The 22,155-nt window shown below is 39.0% G+C and overlaps 2 protein-coding genes across 3 annotated transcripts in view; both read right to left on the minus strand.

Moving 5' to 3' along the window:
- MEIKIN (meiotic kinetochore factor) overlaps positions 1 to 19,919 on the minus strand; it is a 107,283-nt gene extending 87,364 nt beyond the window's left edge. The window contains exons 1-6 of the mRNA XM_035015037.1: positions 19,830 to 19,919; positions 19,542 to 19,705; positions 18,848 to 18,935; positions 16,933 to 16,993; positions 8,035 to 8,172; positions 594 to 713 (exon numbers count right to left, since the gene is read on the minus strand). Coding sequence (XP_034870928.1) covers positions 594 to 713; positions 8,035 to 8,172; positions 16,933 to 16,993; positions 18,848 to 18,935; positions 19,542 to 19,705; positions 19,830 to 19,919 — 661 coding nt within the window. The remainder of the gene's footprint in view (positions 1 to 593; positions 714 to 8,034; positions 8,173 to 16,932; positions 16,994 to 18,847; positions 18,936 to 19,541; positions 19,706 to 19,829) is intronic.
- The window catches only part of ACSL6 (acyl-CoA synthetase long chain family member 6), a 65,628-nt gene continuing 63,256 nt past the window's right edge, over positions 19,784 to 22,155 (minus strand). The window contains exons 21-23 of one of the 2 annotated variants that reach the window (XR_004680874.1): positions 21,203 to 21,485; positions 20,759 to 20,861; positions 19,787 to 20,481 (exon numbers count right to left, since the gene is read on the minus strand). The gene's annotated coding sequence lies outside the window, so the exon portion shown is untranslated. Of the gene's footprint in view, positions 20,862 to 21,202; positions 21,486 to 22,155 lie in introns of both variants that reach the window. The other variant, XR_004680873.1, reaches the window with a different exon arrangement.

A 22,155-nucleotide genomic window follows, 5' to 3' on the forward strand; every position in this document is an offset into this window, starting at 1 on the left:
TTTAAAAAATTGAATAAATTCATTCCAATCATGAGAAAACATTAGACAAATTCAAATTGAGGGACGTTCTATAAAACAACTGATCAGTAATCTTCAAAAGTATCAAGACTATGAAAGACAAAGAAAGAAAGACTGAAAAACTGTTATAGACTATAGTAGATTAAAGGAGAAATAACAATCAGATGCAATGCTGGATCCTGAAACACAAGAAAAGAGACTGGTGGAAAAACTGGTGAAATGTGAATAAAGTCTGTAGTTTCATTAGTAGTTTTATGTTATTGTTAATTTTCTGATTCTGATCATTGTACTAATGTTACATAAGACAGCATTAAGGAAAGCTGGGTGAGAGATATATAGGAATTCTCTGTATTATTTTTGCATCTTTTATGCAAGTCTAAAATTAGTTCAAAATAAAAGTTATAAAAAAGGAGACCCATACGTGCGTAAGCTACTACTAGTCAGATATTATTTGTAGCCAAAGGTAATCCTAATTGATGGATTTAGCTTATAAATCGTTAAAAAAATTACTTTGTTTTCCAACATAGATGAGGGGTTTCCCCTGTGACATGAGAAAAAAGAATGTGAAAACTCACCTAAAATTGCAGAGAGGTTTGAAAACTGTGGTAGCTTCTCTATTGATACTGCTTTACTGGTATCCAGAAGAGTTGAATTTTTGCATCGCATGTGTTCTTCCAACTTGGGACATTCCCAATCTAAAACAGCAGGAAGAAATGGCACATAACTTTGAACAGCACATAAGTAGTAGGTTACCTCCCCCCAGCCCCAATTTAGGTCCCCATACCAGCTTAGGTCCCCATACCAAGCTGTGGTAATTAAAGATTTTGAGTAAGACAGATAAAAAAAGACAAGCCTTGATGGTATCAGGATAATAATTTTTTGCCTATTTCAGTGCTCTAACCTACTTTCTTTCATAGATTTTTGCCCCATAAAGATTACTGAGTTAAGGAACAGACAGCATACCCAGGAGGTTCCTCTTAATATTTTATGTATAAATTACACCTAGGTCCCATTAAATATCATATCACTAAATAACATACTCTTATCACTTGATGTCAGTTTTAAGCTTTCCATTGACTTCCCACTATGGAAGAATGAGGTTATTCTCTCTTACATCCCTGTCCCCACCTTTCCCACGATTCCCATTGTCCTGATATCATTATATTAGCATATGTAGTTAGATCAATATCCAATGTAGACATTATGATAATCAATTGCTATAAAAATGCTATTTACTCTTGTGGTATACTATGACAACCAATTTTCCTACCTGAAGTCAGTAAGTCTTTTCTGATTTTCTTTGTATTTTTCATCTATTTAATCACAAACTCTATCAAATTTTATAAATCCATTCCTTTTATTTCATTCTCTAGTGTTCGAAAGTTGCATAATGCTCTATCTGGGTGTTTTTCATCTATTGTGCTAGGCACACTATGGCCCCTTTAACAAAGACATCATATTCTTTAGCTCTAGGAAATGCTCTTGAATTATAACATTGATAATTTTCTTACCTCTGTTTCTTCCATTATCTTTGTCTGAAACTTTTTTTTGATATTGGATTTCATATACTCTTCCTCTGATTTTTTTCCCTCTAAATTGCAACCTTTTTTTGTTTTCCTCCTGACTCTTTTCTCCTCAACCCTAACTTCTAATCCTTCTACCAAGTTTTTCACTGCTATTGCATTTATCAGAATATTGTTTTTTATAGTACCCTATTTTTATTTAATGGACACTATATATTTTATGTCAATAAGACTATTTTTTCAACATTTTTTAATCCTTGTGTTTCTATTTCTGCATGGTTCCTTTCTTACTTTTTTAAATTTTATTGTAGTAGGAACATTCAACATGAATCCATCCTCTCAAATTTTTAAGTTTACAATAGAGTATTGTTAACTATATAGCACAGTGTTGTATAGGAGATCTCTAGAACCTGTTCATCTTTCAAAACTGACACCTAATACCTGTTGAATAGCAACTTGCCATATCTATCTCATCCTAGGCCCTAGCAACCAACATTCTGCTCTCTACAATGAATTTGACTATATTAGATATCTCATCCAAGTGGAATGGTACAGTATTTATCTTTTTGTGACTGGCTTATTTCACTTAGCCTCACATTCTCCAAATTTGTCCATCTTCCTGCATATGGCAAAATTTCCCTTTATTAAGGCTGAATACTACTCAATCATACGTATACACTTTGGATAAATACACTTTAGGTTGGTGGATCATATGGTAGTTCTATTTTTAATTTTTTGAGGAACCTCCACATTGTTTCTCATAGCAGCTACACCATTTACAATCCCAACATTATACAAGGGTTCCAATTTCTCCACATTCTTATCAACACTTGCTTTACTACTATTACTACTATTATTATTATTAATCATTATCATTATCATCCTAACAGGTATAAGGTGAGATCTCATTGTGATTTTAATTTGCATACCCTGAAAATTGTGATGTTGAGCATCTTTTCATATACCTGTTGGTCATTTGTTTGTTTGTTTTTAGTCTTTTTCTTTTAAGATTTTATTTATTTATTTGTCAGAGAGAGGGAGGGAGAGCACAAGCTGGGGGAGGCAGAGGGAGAAGCAGGCTCCCCACTGAGCAAGGAGCACGACGCAGGACTTGATTCCAGGACCCTGGGATCATGAGCTGAGCCAAAGGCAGACACTTAACCGAATGAGCCACCCAGGCATCCCCTGCTGGCCATTGTATGTCTCCTTTGGGGAAATGTCTATTCAAGTCCTTTGCCCATAAGGTAATTGGGTTATTTGTTGTTTTGGTCCTACCGAGTTGCAGGAGTTTCTTACAGATTTTAAATATCAATCTCTTATCAGATATGTGATTTGCAAACATTTCTTCCTTTTTGAAGGTTGCCTTTTTGTTCTGTTGTTTCTTTTGCTGTACAGCTTCTTAGTTTTATGGAATCCCACCCGACTATTTTAGCTTTTGTTGACTGTGCTTTTGGTGTCACACCTAAGAAATTATTGTCAAGACCAGTATCATCAAGATTTCCCCCTATGTTTTCTTCTAGGAGTTTTATAGTTTCTGGTCTTATGTTTAAGTCTTTAGTGCATTTTGGGTTGGTTTTTCTATATTATGTAAGGTAATGGCCTGATTTCATCCCTTCATATGTGGAAGTCCAGTTTTTCCAACATAATTTATTGAAGAGACTATTCTTTCCCTATTGTTTATTCTTGCCACTCTTCATCTAAAATCAGGTGACCATATAAGCATGGATTCATTTCTGGGCTCTCCATTGTATTCATCTATATGTCTATCTTTATGCCAGTACCATATTGTTACAACTGCTGTAGTTTTGCAATATTTTTTGAAATCGAAAAGTGTTGATTTTCTGTGTAGATGTTCTATTCGTTATTGAAAGTAGGAGTAATGAAATCTCCATTACCATATAGATGCCTATTTCTCCCTTTAGGTCTATCAGTATTATGATGCTGAGTGCCTATTTATCATTGTATGTTCCAGATTAATTGACCCTTTCATCATTATGTCTTTGTCTCTTGTGGTAGTTTTTGACTTAAAGTCTGTTTTAGCTGATTTAAGTAGAGCCACTCCTGCTCTGTTTTGGTTACCATTTGCACAGAATATCTTTTCCCATTGCTCCACTTTTAGACTATGTGTGTCCTGAAATGTAAAAAGAGTCTTGTGTAAATAGCATAGTATAGTTTAATCCATTCAGCCACTCTTTGTCTTTTGGTTGGGGAATTTAAACCATTCACATTTAAAGTAATTACTGATAGGGAAAGACTATTATTATTTTGTTAATTATTTTCTTTGAGTTCCTTTGCCCCCTTTTCCTCTGCTGCCATCTTCGTTTCATTGATTTTTTTCATACTGATATGCTTTTATTCCTATTTTTCTTTTGTGTATCTTTTTAAAAAAGATTTATTTATTTATTTTAGAGAGAGAGAGCATGTGTACAGGGAGGAGGGGCAGAGAAAACAGACTCCATGCTCAGTGCAGAGCCCAATGTGGGGCTCGATCTCAGGACCCAGAGATCGTGACCTAAGCTGAAACCGGGAGTCAGATGCTTAACCAACTGTGCCACCCAGGTGCCCCAATCTTTTCAGTATCTTCTATAGGTATTTTCTATGTGGTTACCATGGTGCTTATATAAAATATAGTTTTAACAATTTTAAGTTTCTAGCAACTTCAATCATATACAAAAACTCTATTTTTGGGCGCCTGGGTGGCTCAGTTGGTTAAGCAACTGCCTTCGGCTCAGGTCATGACCCTGGAGTCCCGGGATCGAGTCCCACATCGGGCTCCCTGCTTAGCGGGGGGTCTGCTTCTCCCTCTGACCCTCTCCCCTCTCGTGCTCTCTGTCTCTCATTCTCTCTCTCAAATACATAAATAAAATCTTTAAAAAAAAAAAACTATTTTTTTTTAATTTTTATTTTTTAAAGATTTTATTTATGTATTTGAGAGAGAGAGAAAGTGAGAGAGCACAAGCAGGGGGAGTGGCAGAGGGAGGAGAAGCAGGCTCCCTGCTGAGCATGGAGTCTGACACAGGTCTTGATCCCAGGACCCTGGAATCATGACCTGAAACGACGGCCGACACTTTAACCAACTGAGCCACCCAGACCTCCCAAAAAACTGTATTTGTATTTCTTCCTTCACACACACTTTGTTACTGATGTTATAATTTACATCTTTTTATATTGTGTATCCATTAACATTTTTATTATAGTTATTTTAATAGTCTTTTAACTTTTATACTAGAATTAAGTGATTTTAATACCACTGTTACAGTATTAAGTATTTTGTACTTGTATATAAACTTATTGGCAAGTTTTATGTTTTTATATGCTTTTGTGTTGCTGTTTTAGTCCTGTGTTTCAACTTGAAGAACTCCCTTTACCATTTTTTTGTAAGGTGGGGCTAGTGGTGAGTAACTCCTTCACCTTTTATACAAGAAACCCCTTACCTCTTCATTTATTTTTTTCTCCAAGCTTTTATTTTAATTACATGGTGCTCATCAGGACACATGCACTCCTTAATCCCCATCACCTATTTCACCCATTCCACACCCATGTGCCCTCTGGTAACCATCAGTTTGTTCTCTACAGTTAAGAGTTTGTTTCTGGGGCACCTGGATGGCTCAGTCAGTTAAGCATCTGCCTTTGGCTCAGGTCATGATCCCAGGGTCTGCGATCAAGCCCTCACTGGGCTCCCTGCTCAGCGGGGAGCCTGCTTCTCTGTCTCCCCACTGATCGTGTTCTATTTCTCACTATTTCTCTCTCTCAAATAAATAAAATCTTATTAAAAAAAGAGTTTGTTTCTTGGTTTATCTCTCTTTTTTCCCCCTTTGCTCTTCTGTTTCTTAAATTCCACATACAAGTGAAATCATATGGTATTTGTCTTTCTCTTATTTTACTTAGCATTATACTCTCTAGCTCCATCCATGTCTTCGCAAGTGGCAAGATTTTATTCTTTTTATGGCTGAATAGTACTCCATTATTGTTTTTTTTTAAATGATAATGTTGCTGGTTATAGTATTCTTGGTTGACAGTTTCTTTTCTTTCATCACTTTGTATGATTCTACTCCCTTCGGCCAGCAATGTTTCTGCTGAGAAATCCATCGATAGTCTAATGGAGGTTCCCTTGAACGTATCAAGTTGCTTTTCTATTGCTGCTTTCAAAATTCTTTGTCTTTGATGTTTGATAATTTGATTATGAGTCCCTGTGTGGATTTCTTTGATTTGCCTATTCTGAGATTCACTGGGCCTCCTAGGTCTGGATGTGCATTTCCTTCCCCAGATTTGGGAAGTTTGCAGCCATTATTTCTATAAATAAACTTTCAGGCATGCTCTCTTTCTCCCTTTCCCTCCCTCTACCCCCCTTTTCTTTCCCCTCTTCCCCCTGCCTCCCTCTTTCCCCCTCTTCCTTCTCTTTATCCCTCCCTTCTTTCTTTCCCTCCCTCATCTCTTCTCCCTCTGGGACTCCTATGAAGTATAAATTGCTCTGTTTGATTGTGTTCCATGAGTCTCTTAAGCTTTCCTCACACACCGTATTTGTTGGTAGTGGCCAACAGTCATCTAGAATATACCAGGTCCCATCAGCACTCTGAGACAGATGAGACAGAAGCCATTCCCTTAGGCAGCACTCTGAAACAGTCATGAGAGTAGCCAATCCTTTGGGAAGCTCCCAGAAAATGTACAACATTTCACACATGGTTCAGTTCTTTTCTTCCCTCCCAAGGGAGAAGCTGGGACCTGGGGTTTCCTGCCAATTGTGTGGCAATGTGCTATGGGTAGGGATTATGGTGAGAGAGTGCCTTGAATTTTCCTACTGGCTTTGATGTGGCTGATCTCATACATGCCTGGGGTGTAAGAGTTCCTTGACTAGGTTCCAGATTTCTCTGAAAGGAGTAAGTCCGTGTATTACTGTTGAATTGGTGTATCCACGGGGGAAGGAGGGACCAGGCTTCTTATTCCAACATTTTGCTGATGTCACTTCCATATTTTCCTTTGTTCTGATCCCTATGTTTTATATTAGAAGCTTTCCTCAGAGGTCTGGTGATCCTTGTCTCTCTACTCATATTTAAGAGAGAGCTCTAAAAGCCTAACTGGAATTTCTGTGGCCTAGTTGGGTTTTGTCACAAGTTAACTTCATTGTAGGGTGTTCTTGTCAGTTTCACTGAAGGGCTACTGAGGTCGGTGTCATTAGATATTTTCTTTAGGGTTGTTTTCAGATTTGTTAGGAAAGAATCTTCCATTCCCCTGCCTGAAAGGTTCAAGTCTGGGTGCTAGTATTCTAGAAGCTGAACAGAAAAAGGGAATGTTGGGTTGGGATGGGAAAAAGCATTAGGTGAGAAGGTACCACAATTCACAAGGTACACTTCACTTAATTTCCCCTCTTCATTCAGTACAGTATCTGAAACAGTTGGCTTTTTCTATATAATAAATCAACCCAAATCTCATTGACATAAAATGAAAACATTTATTTCTTATTCCTATGTCTACTGGTTGGCTCAGGCAGGTCTGCTTCAGATTACAAATCTGCTGATCAGCTGGGGCAGCTCTCTGCAATCTGCGGGCTGCCGGAGACTGTTCTGTTCTATACTTCTCATTCTGGGGTCCCCACAGGAGAAGCAGAAGCTAATTAGGATATATTCTTCTCACACTGTTAAAAGTGTAAGACGACAAGTCCAGCCATTTAGGCATATTTCAAAGATCTGCTTATGTTTCATTCACTGATACCCTATTGCCCAAAGCAAGGCACATTTCCAATGCTTTTCCAGAGCCAAAGAGGGAGAGAGTACACTCCACACACTACGAGGACATGGTAAGGGTGTGGATATATAATATTACCACAGGGGAATGAGTATTTGGGACCAACATGTCAAAATATCATAGATCCTTCCTATTAACAGTGCCTAGTATCCTCCAGTCCATAGTTCCTCTGTTTCAGAACATCCCAAAGAATAAATCTCCAGGTTCCATTAGAGTAAGAAAGTAATCACCATGGGGTGCCTGGGTGGCTCAGTTGGTTTAGCGACTGCCTTCGGCTCAGGTCATGATCCTGGAGTCCCTGGATCGAGTCCCGCATCGGGCTCCCTGCTCGGCAGGGAGTCTGCTTCTCCCTCTGACCCTCCCCCCTCTCATGTGCTTGCTCTCTCTCATTCTCTCTCTAATAAATAAATAAAATCTTTAAAAAAAAAAAAGTAATCACCACATCTTTCACATTTCAGACATACCTTTTTACAAGTATTGGTGCAGCCAAATTGTGAGCTTCTTTGGGATACTATAGATCAAATTGGCTTATTTCTGGGGCATTCCCCTAGTATCTTCAACCTTTTCTTATCTGGTAGCTTTTAATGCATAGTCCTAGGTGATAGAGCATGGAATACAGTAGTGGGCAGGGGAAGGAGGTTTTGGTGAGGAAGACAAGCACACCTCAAAAGGAACATTACTCATTAGAGGATTTGTGGACAAATGAACAATTTCTATATGGGTCAGCTAAAGGTTGCGATTATTTTCTCACCTAAATAATCTGATCCTCTGAAGAGTTCAGGTGATGGGAAACTACTTAAACTCTCTTCAAAACTCTTGTATTCTGTATAAGAGTCTGTGAATGAATAGCTCAGAAGAGAACTAGAAATACCATGCTGTACACTTAGTCCTATAAAATAAACAAACAAAAAGAGTAAAATGTTTCAATAGTAAACAGACTCAAAATCCTAGGAATTCATATTTGTAGAAACATACATGCAGTTGTATACAGAGAATGTAAAATTACTTATACAAACAACTGAAAAGGCATACTATTGTACACCACTTTAACTTCAATCTTAGAAAATAATTCTGGTTTTGATGTAGAGAAAGCATTATAATCTTTTTCCATTGCTTTACCAAGTTTCATAATTTATTTCTTCCCCTCCTTTGGTTCAGTTGTGATTTTTGACCCCAAAATGCAAGTTTTACATATAAGTAACCCATAATTGTAAACTAACTAGCTGAGAAGAAAAAGTAATTCTAGTTACTCCATTTAAAAAACAACAAGCTTAAACATAGACAAACAGATCAAAGGAATTCAACAGAAAGCCCAGAAATGACTCATACTTATATGAGCAACTGATTTTTTTACCAAGATGCAAAGGCAATTCAGTGGAGAAAGGACACTGTTTTAAACAAATAATCTTGAAGCAACTGTGTATCTATATGCAAAAGCAAAACAAAACAAAAAACCTGCATTCATACTTTCCATCATATAAAAAATTAACTTTCAACAGGTCATTGACATAAATGTAAATCCTAAAACTACAAAGGTTCTAGAAAAAAAAAAAAAACCGAGGAGAAAATCATCATGACACTGAGGTAGGCAAAGATTTCTTATAACACTAAGATTTACAATAATAATAGCAATGATCATTAAACTTCATCAAATTTGGGGCGCCTGGGTGGCTCAGTCCATTTAAGTGGCTGCCTTTGGCTCAGGTCATGATCCCAGGGATCCCATGATCCCATCAGCAGGGAGCCTGCTTCTCCCTCTCCCTCTGCCTGCCTCTCTGCCTACTTGTGCTCTCTCTCTATCTCTGTCAAATAAATAAAATCTTTTATTTATTTGACAGAGAGAGACACAGAGAGAGAGGGAACACAAGCAGGGGGAGTGGGAGAAGGAGAAACAGGCTTCCCACTGAGCAGGGAGCCCGATGGGGGGCTCAATCCCAGGACCCTGGGATCATGACCTGAGCTGAAGGCAGACGCTTAATGACTGAGCCACCCAGGCGCCCCAATAAATAAAATTTAAAAAAAAAAAAACTTCATCAATTTAAAACTTCTCTTTGAAAGAGACTGTTACGATGAAAAGACAAGCCACAGATTAAGAGAAAACATTTGCAAATGGATTGGAATCCAGAATATAAATAATTCTGAAAACTCTATAAGAAGAAAACAAACCTTTCAAGAAGGGGCAAAATATTTGAACAGAGAATCTCCCAAACTAAGAGGTCTTAAAGTTATCCCTGTGAGAATGAACTACAACGAAGAACTTTCATATAAATGATAGAGATATAAATTAATACCAAAACTTAAGAAACAGGTTTAGTAAGAAAAGGGAAAACGTAGTCTTCTCTAGTCAGCATTTATTAAACACTTTCAACTGAAAAAAATAGATGTTAACACTAAATAAAAACTGGGGGGGAGACGTAAGGGATAAAAGGGGAGCATGACTCTGATAAACTTATTTTTCCTGCCAGGGTGCTGACTTATAGCCCATCTCTCCTCATCCATTACCTACCTAAGACAACTAACTCTTTGTCCTTCCTACTTTGACCTCACCACATCTTTCTCTTCCACTCCAATGCCATCCTTAAAGTTGACAATTATTTCCTATCTGTCCCCCTCTTCCAACCACCACTCAACACTTAAATTGATTGACCCAATCTAACCTCCTCTTCACCACATCAGATGTCATGGGTAGGTTACCCCTCTGAGCACCTTTTGTTTCTCCTACTCCAAGTGCCCTAGAGTGTCTTGTTCCTGTCCTCACTACTTTTTAGTCTTCTCACTCTGTCTTCATCCTCCCCCCTAACACATGTTGTTACATCTCTCTTGCTTTCCAGCTTTCAAAATTCCGTGAACACCACACACAGTAGAGCCATCCCTTCCACCAAACCCCAGAACTCAATCCAGGCTCAGAAATTAGGAAAACCCCATACTCACCATCTGCGTAGTTGGGTAGAGAAAAGAATAAATAAATATTCATGATTATAGCAGTGGAATGATGTTCCTGGAGTCACAAGTTAGAAATGTAAATGCATTTAAGTCATATTTATATCAGGGGTGCCTGGGTGGCTCAGTCATTAAGCGTCTGCCTTTGGCTCAGGTCATGATCCCAGGGTCCCGGGATGGAGCCCCACATTGGGCTCCCTGCTCAGTGGGAAGCCTGCTTCTCCCTCTCCCAATCCCTCTGCTTATGTTCCCTCTCTCGCTGTCTCACTCTGTCAAATAAATAAATAAAATCTTTAAAAGTCATGGGGCGCCTGGGTGGCTCAGTCGTTAAGCGTCTGCCTTCGGCTCAGGTCATGATCCCAGGGTCCTGGGATCGAGCCCTGCATCAGGCTCCCTGCTCTGCAGGAAGCCTCCTTCTCCCTCTTCCACTCCCCCTGCTTGTGTTCCCTCTCTTCGCTGTCTCTGTCAAATAAATAAATAAAATCTTTTAAAAAAATCTTTAAAAGTCATATTTATATCAAATTTTACTATATATATATATATATATATATATATATATACATACATACATATACACACACACATATATATAAAGTCAAACGGTCCTATAAGGCAAAACAGCAATCTCTTGTCTCATACCACCCCATAATTCCCTAATCTCCAGAGACTACTTTCAACTTTACTAGCTATTTCTTCTAACACCCCCTTTATATTTCTAAATTAAAATGTATTCAACAATTCTATTATGACTGCTCAAATATATTTATACCCAAGCCATATACTATAAGCTATAGTCAGACCATTTGCTACAAGTTGGTTTTTTTTTCAGTTATTGATTACTCAATTTTAAAATTAGTTTTCTAAGTACCTAACACTATTCTGTCCCAAATACTTGCAAAAGTATAAAACTCTTCTCAATACTTTAAAAATTCCAGGTTATCTATCAGTTCCTTTCTCTTTTTTCTTTTCTTTCCATCCTCATTCCCTCTTTCTCCTCTTTCCTTCCATTTCCTTTTTTTTTTTTTTTAAGAAGTATTGTTATTGGAGATCTCAATACACTTGCTCAAATTCAGACTTCTTGTCCTCTAGACATGCTGCACAGGTGTCTTCTTGGAATTCCCCTTTCACCATTATCCTAAGAAGTTCTTTCACATATTGCCTCTGATTCCTGGATACCTTGATTTCTTCTTTATTGATTGATTCTCTAGTTTTGTTGGAGTATCTCCTTTATCTCACAAGAAAAGATGTATGGAAGACCTGTCTAAAAATTTGTTTATACTATCTTCCCGCTTGAGTGATTATTTGCCTGAGTACAGAATTCTAGACTAGTCTATTAAAATGACTGATTCCATTTTCTGATGTTTGACAAATTTAAGCCTCACTGCTGTCTCTTTCCCTTCTGCCCCACATCTGGGCAAGCTGATAAGAAAGTCCTGATGTTCCATCTTTTGGCAATGGCTACAAGTTAAAACCACGTCTGGGAAACCCCATCCTGGCCCCACCTAACACCCCTCCCACCATTTCTTCTCCCTGTTCTCTCAAGTCATTTTCAGTCCTATTTGGAAGATGCACTTCTCTCTAGAAAATCGCATTATATGAGTGACAAACCTTTCCTTGCCTTCTTGGTTATATGGGTGGCATCATCAATCTTGAAATCTGAACCAAGTTTTGGCTGGGGATCCATTCTATCTCTGGAAAATCAGTACGCTTCAGAATTTTAAATGTATTTCCCCACCATGTTCTAGCTTCTGGAATTGCTCTTGAGAAACTCAATGCCATTCATATTCTTCATTGCTTATTTGCAATCAACAATTTTTTTTCTGGAAGACCAAAGGATTTCTCTCTTCATCCTGAGGATCTTTAAGTTACATTGTGTTGTGCCTTGATATGGGCCTTTTTTCATTCACTGTGATGGGCAATTGGTGGGCTCTTTTGTTATATATATTCATGACCATTCTTAATTCTAGAAAAATTTCTAGCTCTTATGTGTTTAATAATTTCCTCTCTGTTTACTCTATAATGTCTGGGTCTACTATTTTTCAGATGTTAGAATGTCTGAACTCCACTTCTCATTATTTTTCTTTTTAAAGTAGCTTTATTGCAATACAATTCATATTCCATAAATCACCTTTTAAAGTATACAATTTAGTGATTTTTAGTATATTCACAGAATTGTGTCACCACTGCTACTATTTTTATCTTTTATCTTCTGATGTTTGTTCAACTTTTATATTTTCTTAAATTCATCATCTAATCTTTCACAGAATGTTTTATTTCTGACTTTGTGTTTTTACTTTTTAAGAATACTTTTTGTTCTCTAGCTGCTCCTTTTCATAGTAGCACATACTTTTATCATGGATACACATTTTCATTATCTTCAGGATTATTATTTCATTATCCTGAGGATAATGAAAACATGGCTTTTAAATTTTTTTTTCTTTGCACTGTCTGTGTCCTTCAAGCTTCTTTTCATGTGGTACCACTTACTTTAAATGCTTTCATTAAATGCCTTGTAATTCTTGAATGTTCAAGAATGAGGCACTAAAACGTTAATTGGAAACTCTAGATTCATGAGTGGGGTTTAGGAAGTAGTGGGCTTCACAGAAAGGTATTTAAGATAGGGACCAGGTCATTACTGACAGAATATAGGTCTCCTTCTGGTCAGAGAAGATTCCAAAAGCAGAATCCTCTAGTCTCCTAGTTGGGAAGTATTTTCCTGAGTGGGGTAAGGTGGGATAATGGGCCTAAAAGTTATACCACTAAGTATACAAACTTTAGTTAATTCCCTTCCCTCCTCCCTGCACCCCTACTAATTTTTAATACAGCATCCCTGAGTCCAGATCCTCTGCTTCAATGTATCTGGACTGTGAAGGTAGGAAAAAGAGTAGTTGCCTGACCACACAGTGCTGGAGAAGGGATCAAAGCATCTAACCATTACTTTTAAAGATTTCCAAAAATCTTATTCTCAACACTATCTGTACACATTTCTTCAGGAATATGTGATGCCTCTAATTCCTGAAACTATAGCCTGAATCAGTTTGGTTTCTTCGTTTGTCCTTACTCTAGGCATCTAGTCTGTTATTTTTTCCTTCTCTCTCAGGAAAGAGAGAAGTAAATGTCTATGTTCAATCTTCCACACTAAATATAAAGTCCTGAATTAATTTTCATTATGTTGCAAAATTACTACATTCCAAGATAGAATTAAAATGGTTACTTATATATTAAATAGAAATCTGTAGGCTGTTCAAAACCTAACCATTTACATTATGGGAAAAAGTATTCCAGGTTTCAAATATCAATCAACAAATGATGTCTTAGAATATAACCAGTTTGCAAATTAGAGACAGTCTATTCTCTATTTCCTTCTATCTTTTACACATCAACTTGATAAATCTAGTAACCAAGGACATATATTGTGTATTTAAACTACAATTTAAGAAAATAATAATTATGGCTAAATAGTTTATTTTCTCTAAACAGAGTATAAAACTCATTCAAAAGTATTTGAAATTATATTATGTCCCAAACATGGGATAGGAACATAAAAGGTAGGGCTTATTCCCAATGGCTTTAGAGCCAAGAGTAACAACAGCAGTAATACTGCTGTTTTGAGTCCTAACAGAAGTATACAAAGAGTACCACGGAATTCCCAGGAAAGAACAATTCATGTAGAAAGAGAGAAGAGGGGTCAAGAGAGTTCCCAGTAGAGACAGCACCTGATTTTTTTTTTTTTTTCTTGAAGAACAAGTACAAGTTAAACAGGTGAAGAGGGGAGAAGGAAGGAAATGCATTTGTTGAGCACCTCCCAAGTTCTTTTGTACTATATTCTAGGAAATATTTCTCTATCCTATTTTCTAGCCAGCTAATTTGATTTTGAGCTGAATTCATTTCAATATTTGGATCATTTTCTGAGTTTTTAAATTTGACGATATTTTTAGTTTCCAGGGACTATAGTTTTTGTTAAAACAGATTGTTATATTATGGATCCAATGGCCTCTTGTCTTTACTATTATTTTCTAATATTTTATTTATTTATTTGAGGGAGAGAGAGCACGAGCAGGGGAACAGGCAGAGGGAGAAGCATACTCCCCACAGAGCAGGGAGCCCGATGCAGAGCTTGATCCTGGGATGCTGGGATCATGACCTGAGCCGAAGGCAGACGCTTAACGACTGAGCCACCCAGGCACCCCCGATTTTCTTTTCTTTTTTTTTTTAATGTTCTATTTATTTATTTGACAGAGAGAGAGAGAGAGTGAGCATGCACAAGCAGGGGGGGAGCGGCAGGCAAAGGGAGAAGCAGGCTCACTGCTGAGCAGGAAGCCCAGTAGAGGGCTCTGTCCCAGGACTCTGGGATCATGAGCTGAGCTGAAGGCAGACACTTAACCAACTGAGCCACCCAGGCACCCCGGCCTCTTGTCTTTAAAGAGATATTTAAAGTTTTTTGCTATTTCTCAGGTGTTAGTTATTCTGTTTGCTCGATTTGTTACCTCTCTTCCATGCCACTGGTTTTATTCAAAGGTCTGGCTGCTTCTGGTTGTCTGTTCATATCTCTACTTGAGAATCTTTGTTTGTAAAGCAGTGCATATAAATTCTGAAACAGCAGCCTACTTCTGGAGACTTTTATGAGTGTTGAGACATTCTGAGAATCTGTGTTCTGCATGGTGATGTCCTCCTGTATTTTCTGGGTATTATAGGTTACATGGAGCACTGTCCTAATTGTCTGGCTAGTGTATACACCACAAGCCTCCATTATCAGAAATTCCACTTCAGGGGCGTCTGGGTGGCTCAGTCAGTTAAGTATCTGCCTTCAACCCAGCTCATGATCCCAGAGTCCTTGGACACAGCCCTATACCAGGCTCCCTGCTTCTGTCCCTCTTCCTGCTCCTTCTCTCTCATGTGCACATGCTCACTCTCTCTCTCAAATAAATAAATAAAAAATCTTAAAAAAAGGGAAAAGAAATCCCACTTCAGAGAGTCATACTACGTCTTTATCCTGGGGTTAACAAGCATAAGCATAATCTATCTCTTTCACCTTTTTCTCCCTCTGCTATCCTTGTGGCAATCTGGAGTTACTTCAGACTCTCTTCTGCTTCTCACTCCAGGCCCAAAATTGACACTTAGGAGCCAAACCCTTAGTTCACTTTGCTTAGTAGTTCCCAGGGTTTATCCTGGCAGCCAGCATTGTAACTGCCAATGTTTCCAATGTAAGAAAGGGATGAGGAGGAGGAACCAGGCCCCACAGTTACAGAATGTAGTGTTTAATCTATCACCTTGATAATTCCTTCAGGGTCCTTTCTATTACAATTTTTTTTTTTTTTTTGCATTGATCGACCAACTGCTTCAAATGTTTCTAAAGCTATTATTACCTCAGCAGTGGTTTTCTCTGCTCTTCAGATATTCAGCAGTCTGATCTCATCTACTTTTAAGAATTCCTCAGGATTTCTGGTATGCTAATGGCATCCTTTCTTTTTTTTTTTTAAAGATTTTATTTATTTATTTGACAGAGAGAGACACAGCGAGAGAAGGAACACAAGCAGGGGGAGTGGGAGAGGGAGACGCAGGCTTCCCGCTGAGCAGAGAGCCCGATGTGGGGCTCGATCCCAAGACCCTGGGATCATGACCTGAGCCGAAGGCAGACGCTCAACGACTGAGCCACCCAGGCACCCGACATCCTTTCTTATTTTTAAAAATAACTTTGATTATACCAATATGTAGACGGCTCATAAATTTCTATCAGCAGCCCTCCATATCCAACTGCCTATTTGGCATTCTACTTAATCATTTTAAAAGTACTCATAACTTAACATATTAAAAACATAATTTATGATCTTTCCCTCAAACAAGATTTTTGTTTGTAAAGTAAGTAAATGAAGTAAATGGCATCACCTTATACCCAGTTATTCAAGCCAGAAACAGACGTCATCTTTGATACCTCCATCTCCTTCGTTCTTCATTTGCCAAACTCTGTCAGTTTCACTTCCTAAAATTGTCATGAGTTATGCTCACTTCCTTCCATTTCCAATGTCATCTTTTAGTACAAAGTGCCATCATTTCCCCCTAACCTACTGTAATAACCTCCCATCTGGTCTATTTGCATCCATTCATGCTTATTTCCATACCACAGCCAAGGTGATCATATACTTTCCTAAGGAAGACTTCAGTGGCTTCTTGCTCCTCCAAATATAAACACCAAAATCTTTGACACAGCCTACAAGGTTATGCAAGGCCTCTCTCTGTTCAACCTTGTCTTATTATTGCATTTCCCCCTCCTCTCTGTACTACAGCCACACTGGCTTTCTTTCAGTTCACTGAACTCATGAGGCTTAGTGCCATATTAGGGTCTTTTTGCACATGCTGTTCCCTCTGCCTGGATGGCTCTTAACTCATCTCCTTGCATAGTTAATTTCTCCTTTTCTTCCTATCTCAATTCAATTGCTATTCCCTCATGGAAGCCTTCCCTAAACTCTCTAATTAAACTCAATTAGTTATACTCGAGTCAATCTCTTTTGTAGTATTTATCTCAATTTTAATTTACTGGTGTGTGCTTGAAGGCTTTGAGGATGACGTCCATTGTACAGGCAGAAGGATTCACCTTGGACTAGGAGAAAGACACCTCTTCCACTGAGATGGGAAGATGAGGCAAAAATACAAATGGATGCTTATATCTGTAAGAAACAAAGTTGAGGGAGTTCACATCTGACAATCTTACCTGACACTAGCTCACTATTGGATGAACTACAGTCAACCTGGAGGTCATCAGTCACTGACTCCTAAGGGAAATAAGAATTAAAGATATAGCACAAATTATGGGACTGAATATTTTCATATTATATTACATTACATTGATTTGGTTATTTTGAAAATGAAAAACTAATATCAACTTTGTGTATCAGTTTCATAGGTAATAGATTCTTTCAGCCTACTAATCACAGATGTAATCTGGTATTTAATATTAAATCTAAAAATAAATATTAAAATATAATAACGTGGACATATTTACAGAGTCAGCAACATGCTAGTCAACTAACTACTGTGGGATAAACCAGCAACTAGAAGTTAAAGGTGAATATTTTTCTGATCCCCTAGGTAGGAAGGGCTTTTCTTTCTCTAAATATGAAAGCAAAATAAATGAAAAGACTGATGAATCTAAAATATCAGGAATATGATTAAAGGCAAACAAAAAAATATAAAAATATTTGTTACATGTGTGTATAAAAGTGTAACTATCTTCAATATATAATGAATAAGCATTTCACAAAAAAAGAAACACAAATGGCCAATAAAATGAGGAAAAAAAAGTATAAACTTTACTAGCATTCAGAGAAATGCAGTATCAAATAAATGCTACTTTTCATCTATCAAATATATGTATTTTTTTCCTTTTTTTAAATTTAAATTCAATTAGCCAACATATAGTACATCATTAGTTTCAGATGTAGTGTTCAATAAAATATATGTACTTTTAAAGTATCAGGTAAAATGGTGCCAAGTGGCCAACATGAATCAAACTTTAAACATGATCCAATCTCAATCCTCCAACCACAGGAAAATAGTTATATAAATTACAGTATATTTATCTATAAGACAAAGCACTATTTAGACACTAAAAATCATATTTTTGAAGGCCATTTAATGTTAGAGGAATATACAATAAGATAACAATCTCTAAACTGAAAAAAAGGGCACAGAAAGAAGGAATGTAAAGAAATACAAAAAAATTAGAAGAAACCTTTTAAACACTTTTTTTTTTTTTTTTTTGGTATAATCTACAAGGAACACATAACACTGTTAAAATCTGGGTAAAGCATTTTAAAAAAATGCCTTTTGTTCAAACTGCCCACCCCCAAAACACATGTTTTAGAGAGATATGTAAGCTAAAGCTCTGGAACATGACTACTTAATGCTAATGGTAGATGAGTCACAAGCAATTTTTAAAATCTGAGTTTCTCCAAATTACTATGTATCTTTAAAATATTGTACAGAGGGGCGCCTGGGTTGGTTAAGCGACTGCCTTTGGCTCAGGTCATGATCCCAGGGTCCTGGGATCGAGTCCCGCATCGGGCTCCCTGCTCGGCGGGGGGTCTGCTTCTCCCTCTGACCCTCCCCCCTCTCATGCTGTCTTTCATTCTCTCTCTCTCAAATAAATAAATAAAATCTTTAAAAAAAAATAAATAAATAAAAAATAAATAAAATATTGTACAGAATCCATATTAAATAGAGTAGGTCAAGAAGTTATATAATATTCTATGGTAATGAACACTTTCTAGTTAATGGAAATTCAAATGAGAATGAAAATGGCTTTAAAATGGTTTAAGTGCTACTATACGTAAGGGAGTTACTAAGAAAAACTTACAGATACTTGTTTCATAGAAAATTAGTGAGTAACGGGCATTTCTCAAATTTTTGTCAACGGAAATTAAAAACAAAAAAAATATGACTATGAATCCACCAGAATTAGAAATTCCAGACCCTGTCTAAAGAGAAAACACCAATGTTTACAAAAACGCTAGGAAGCTATGTAGCTATTGAACAAAATCCTTATTACACTTTAATCTGGAGGCACATCAGTTACCATCGGTCTCTGCTTTAAGTATATCCAAGGTCCGCAAGAGAAATATACATACACTCAATGGAGCTATCTTCTCATCCGGGGTCTCTTCATTAGTGCTATTTTCTTGCAGGCTTTCCTGTCCTGTAACTCTTAACCGAGGGCTAACAAACAAACAAAGCAATTAATTTGCATGGTCTGGATTTGGCTCTCCACATCTCCGTTCACAGTTCACACTGTTCAGAATCTTAAAGGCTATTTGGGGACATCATTAGGAAAAAGTAAAGACTCCAGTGGGTTAATTGTACCAATATTCGCTGGTGCTACGAATGCTTTCCTGAAGGATTTATCTCACTTGCTTTTAGGCAAGTGAGTTGGCAAGTTGGCAAAACTGCTCTTTTAAAAAAATTTTTTAAATAAATATTTCCAGAGGCACCTGGGTGGCTCAGTCATTTGAGCTCCCACTAAAGATTTCGGCTGAGGTCGTGATCTCATGGGTCCTAGATCAAGCCCCTGGGGCTCCGCGCTCCCCAGGGAGTCAGCTTGGGAGTCTCTCTCTCTCCCTCTCTCTCAAATAAATAAATCTTTTAAATAAATAAATCTTTCTTAAGTCAAATTTCTGGGTCTATGTCCCAACAGGAGCCAAATCGTAAATAGTATTACACTTATTTTCTTCCTTGACTCTTAGAAGGAGAGGCTATAGGCGAAAGAGGAGGACTGAAGTTTGGAGGGGGCAGAAGGCATGGGCTTGGCACTGGCGGCTTACGCACCTCGGTGGCCTAGAGCCGCTAACTCCCTGCCCACTGCACTCTGCTTTCTCTGAGATCTTCTGCAAACGGTGCGCGTTTCCTTTCAGGCCTAAGAGAGGACGGCATATTTCAGGGCAACGCCCTGGAGGCCGCCTTGCCGCGCTCGGGTGTCCCTGGGCCGAGGCCTAGTCACCCCACCCCCCCACCCCCGCAACTTCGCTCGCCCACCCTGGGCCTGCTCCACAGGCTTGCCAGTCGGGCCTTACAGTGCGCAGCGTGCCTTCTGCCTGGACCTGGGGGGGCCTCTGCCTTCGCCGTGGGGCCCAGGTCCGGCGTCGGGGTTAGGTTGAGCCTCTGGCCGGCCCGCTTCTTGCGGGTATAGACCCGTAGTGACCACATTGCCACCCCACCCCCACGGCCTCGGGGACCTCTTGGGCCTCCACAGCCTGTCTCTTCGCCTTCCTGAGGAAACAAGCTACAGTCTGAGTGCGCCAGCGTCCTGGCAACGTAGCTGCCTGCGGAGCAGAACGGCAGGAGGCGGGGGAAGAAAAGATAAAGGCCCACAGCGCCAACGCCTGACTGACTGGAGCCTCCCGGTGCGCTCCCGCCCTTTTTTTTTTATCTCCACCAAGCTGCGCGATGGCTTCTGGGAAGCGGAATAACGAGGAAGATGCTCCGCCCCCTTGAAGAAGGCCCCCGCCCTCCTGGAGGTGTGGCGTCCGGGTATTTGGCAGTGGGCACGCGTGGTTGCCTGACCCGTGGCGCAGACTCACGTGTTTCTCACCTGCAGGGAAGCTAATGGGGGAGAAGTCTTTTCGTTGTCCAGGAGGTTGCTCCTTTGCTTTCATTTTTTCTTTAGTGTGATGGGCCCGTCACGTGCACGCTACTGATGGCTCAGCCCCTCTCATAACATTGCATTTAATCCTTGGTAATGGAGTTTTGGGGTCCGAACATAGGGAATCTAGCAGGGGAGGCGACAGGGGGACAGGGGCGGCGGGGCGTCACCTGACTCAGTGCGGGAAGATCAGACAGGAACGAAAGTACGTTAAACCAGCAGAGAATATCCTCCTGAGCAATGAGCTTCAGTCCCGGGGCCGTGGTATTTGAGAGTCTGAGCATTCGAAGATCTTGGTTTCGGGATATTTTTTCTTAAGGATAGTGGAATCCCTTCGCCCCTGCCCAGGAGCTATCTCCTGGACATCTGGGCAGCCTTATGGTCAAGGTAGAGAATTTCTTACCTCCTACCGTCTTGGGGCTCAGTTCACTTGATCTGCATCATTGCAGGAATGTAGGAATGACCTCCCTCTCTCCGTACACTGTGGTTGAACCATCTGGCTGCATCTGATAAACATATTGTGCACATAATAACCATCTTCCTATTTTTAAAAAAAACATTTCACAACATTAAAAAATGCATTTGTAGAGATAAAATTACAAAAACTCGAAGACTTTTCTTGTGATGCTCCAATATTGTATGTGTGACTATAGCATACATATAGCCACAATATTTTCATAATGAAATCACTCTAAATTTTTTTAAATTTAGAATAGCCTCATAGAAAGTCATGACAGTTGATTCAATATATATAAGTAATCATTAAAACTTAGCTTTGTAAAGAACAGAAGGTGGGTATTCTTACCTAATTAGATACAGTGCTTTGAGTCCCTGAATCAATACTTACTCAGCACCTTAGTCTGTATTAGATATTGTGGTAGGTCCTGGGGATACAGAGGTGTGTTAGAAATGGTTCTTCAGTCTGGGATCTCATTGTGTTGTTGCAATACAAAGCAATGATCATATTTCAACCTCCTTTCTTTAGTTATATCCATAATATGCTGACAGGCAGTCTCTAGTTTACAAGTCAGGTCTCCAGGCTCTCCTCTCTCCCTTTGGGGGCTGTTGTGAAAAAAACTTGGAGTTCTTAAATGACCTGTGGGAGGTCTGGGTTCTTCCATGCCCTACACCTAGAAATGGAAGAAACAATGAAAAAGGAAAGCAGCGTAAAGCAAAAGCTGATCTGTACTTTGGTGGCCCTATAGAGGTCTGTCTCACTCTACTGGTCTGCGTTTACTGAAATGCCATCAAGTAAAGATTTATGGGAGTTAATACATAGGGTTTCAAAACTGGAAAAACTTTGGAATGATTTCTTGAGCCAAAAGAGGTCCTTGGAGATAGTCCAGTTGCCTCCTCATTCTGCAGCTGAGGAAACTGCAGCCTAGGGACGTTCATTATGACAGATGATAGGCATAGGTGGCAGGAGTCAGCTGACATTTGGCTAGTGTGTTTGTCATGACCCCGTTCCTCCTAACACATGGTTGGGCAGGGGGTGGGGGAGCAAGGAAAGGAGTTCGAAGCCCTTGGTAGCAAGGGGATGAAAGAGACTACAAACAGACTTGGTCTGTTTAAAGCTTCACCCAGAACCAGGCTATAAAAGGGAAGGAAATGTGTCCCATACAAAAGGATGAGGTAGGGCAGACACATCTCAATTCAGTTATCTGTCTCCCCCCATTCTGTCCCCAAATACACAAATGCCAGTGCAAGCATTCATCCATGAGTGTTAAACTGAACTTCTCCCATCTCCCTTTGCACTCCTTCCATATCTAAACTCAGAATTCTGCTATCACTGTTTCAGTT

This window comes from Mirounga leonina, unplaced genomic scaffold, assembly GCF_011800145.1.
Source record: "Mirounga leonina isolate KUSES-001 unplaced genomic scaffold, KU_Mleo_1.0 Mir_168, whole genome shotgun sequence".
In the NCBI taxonomy this organism is placed as follows: Eukaryota; Metazoa; Chordata; class Mammalia; order Carnivora; family Phocidae; genus Mirounga; species Mirounga leonina.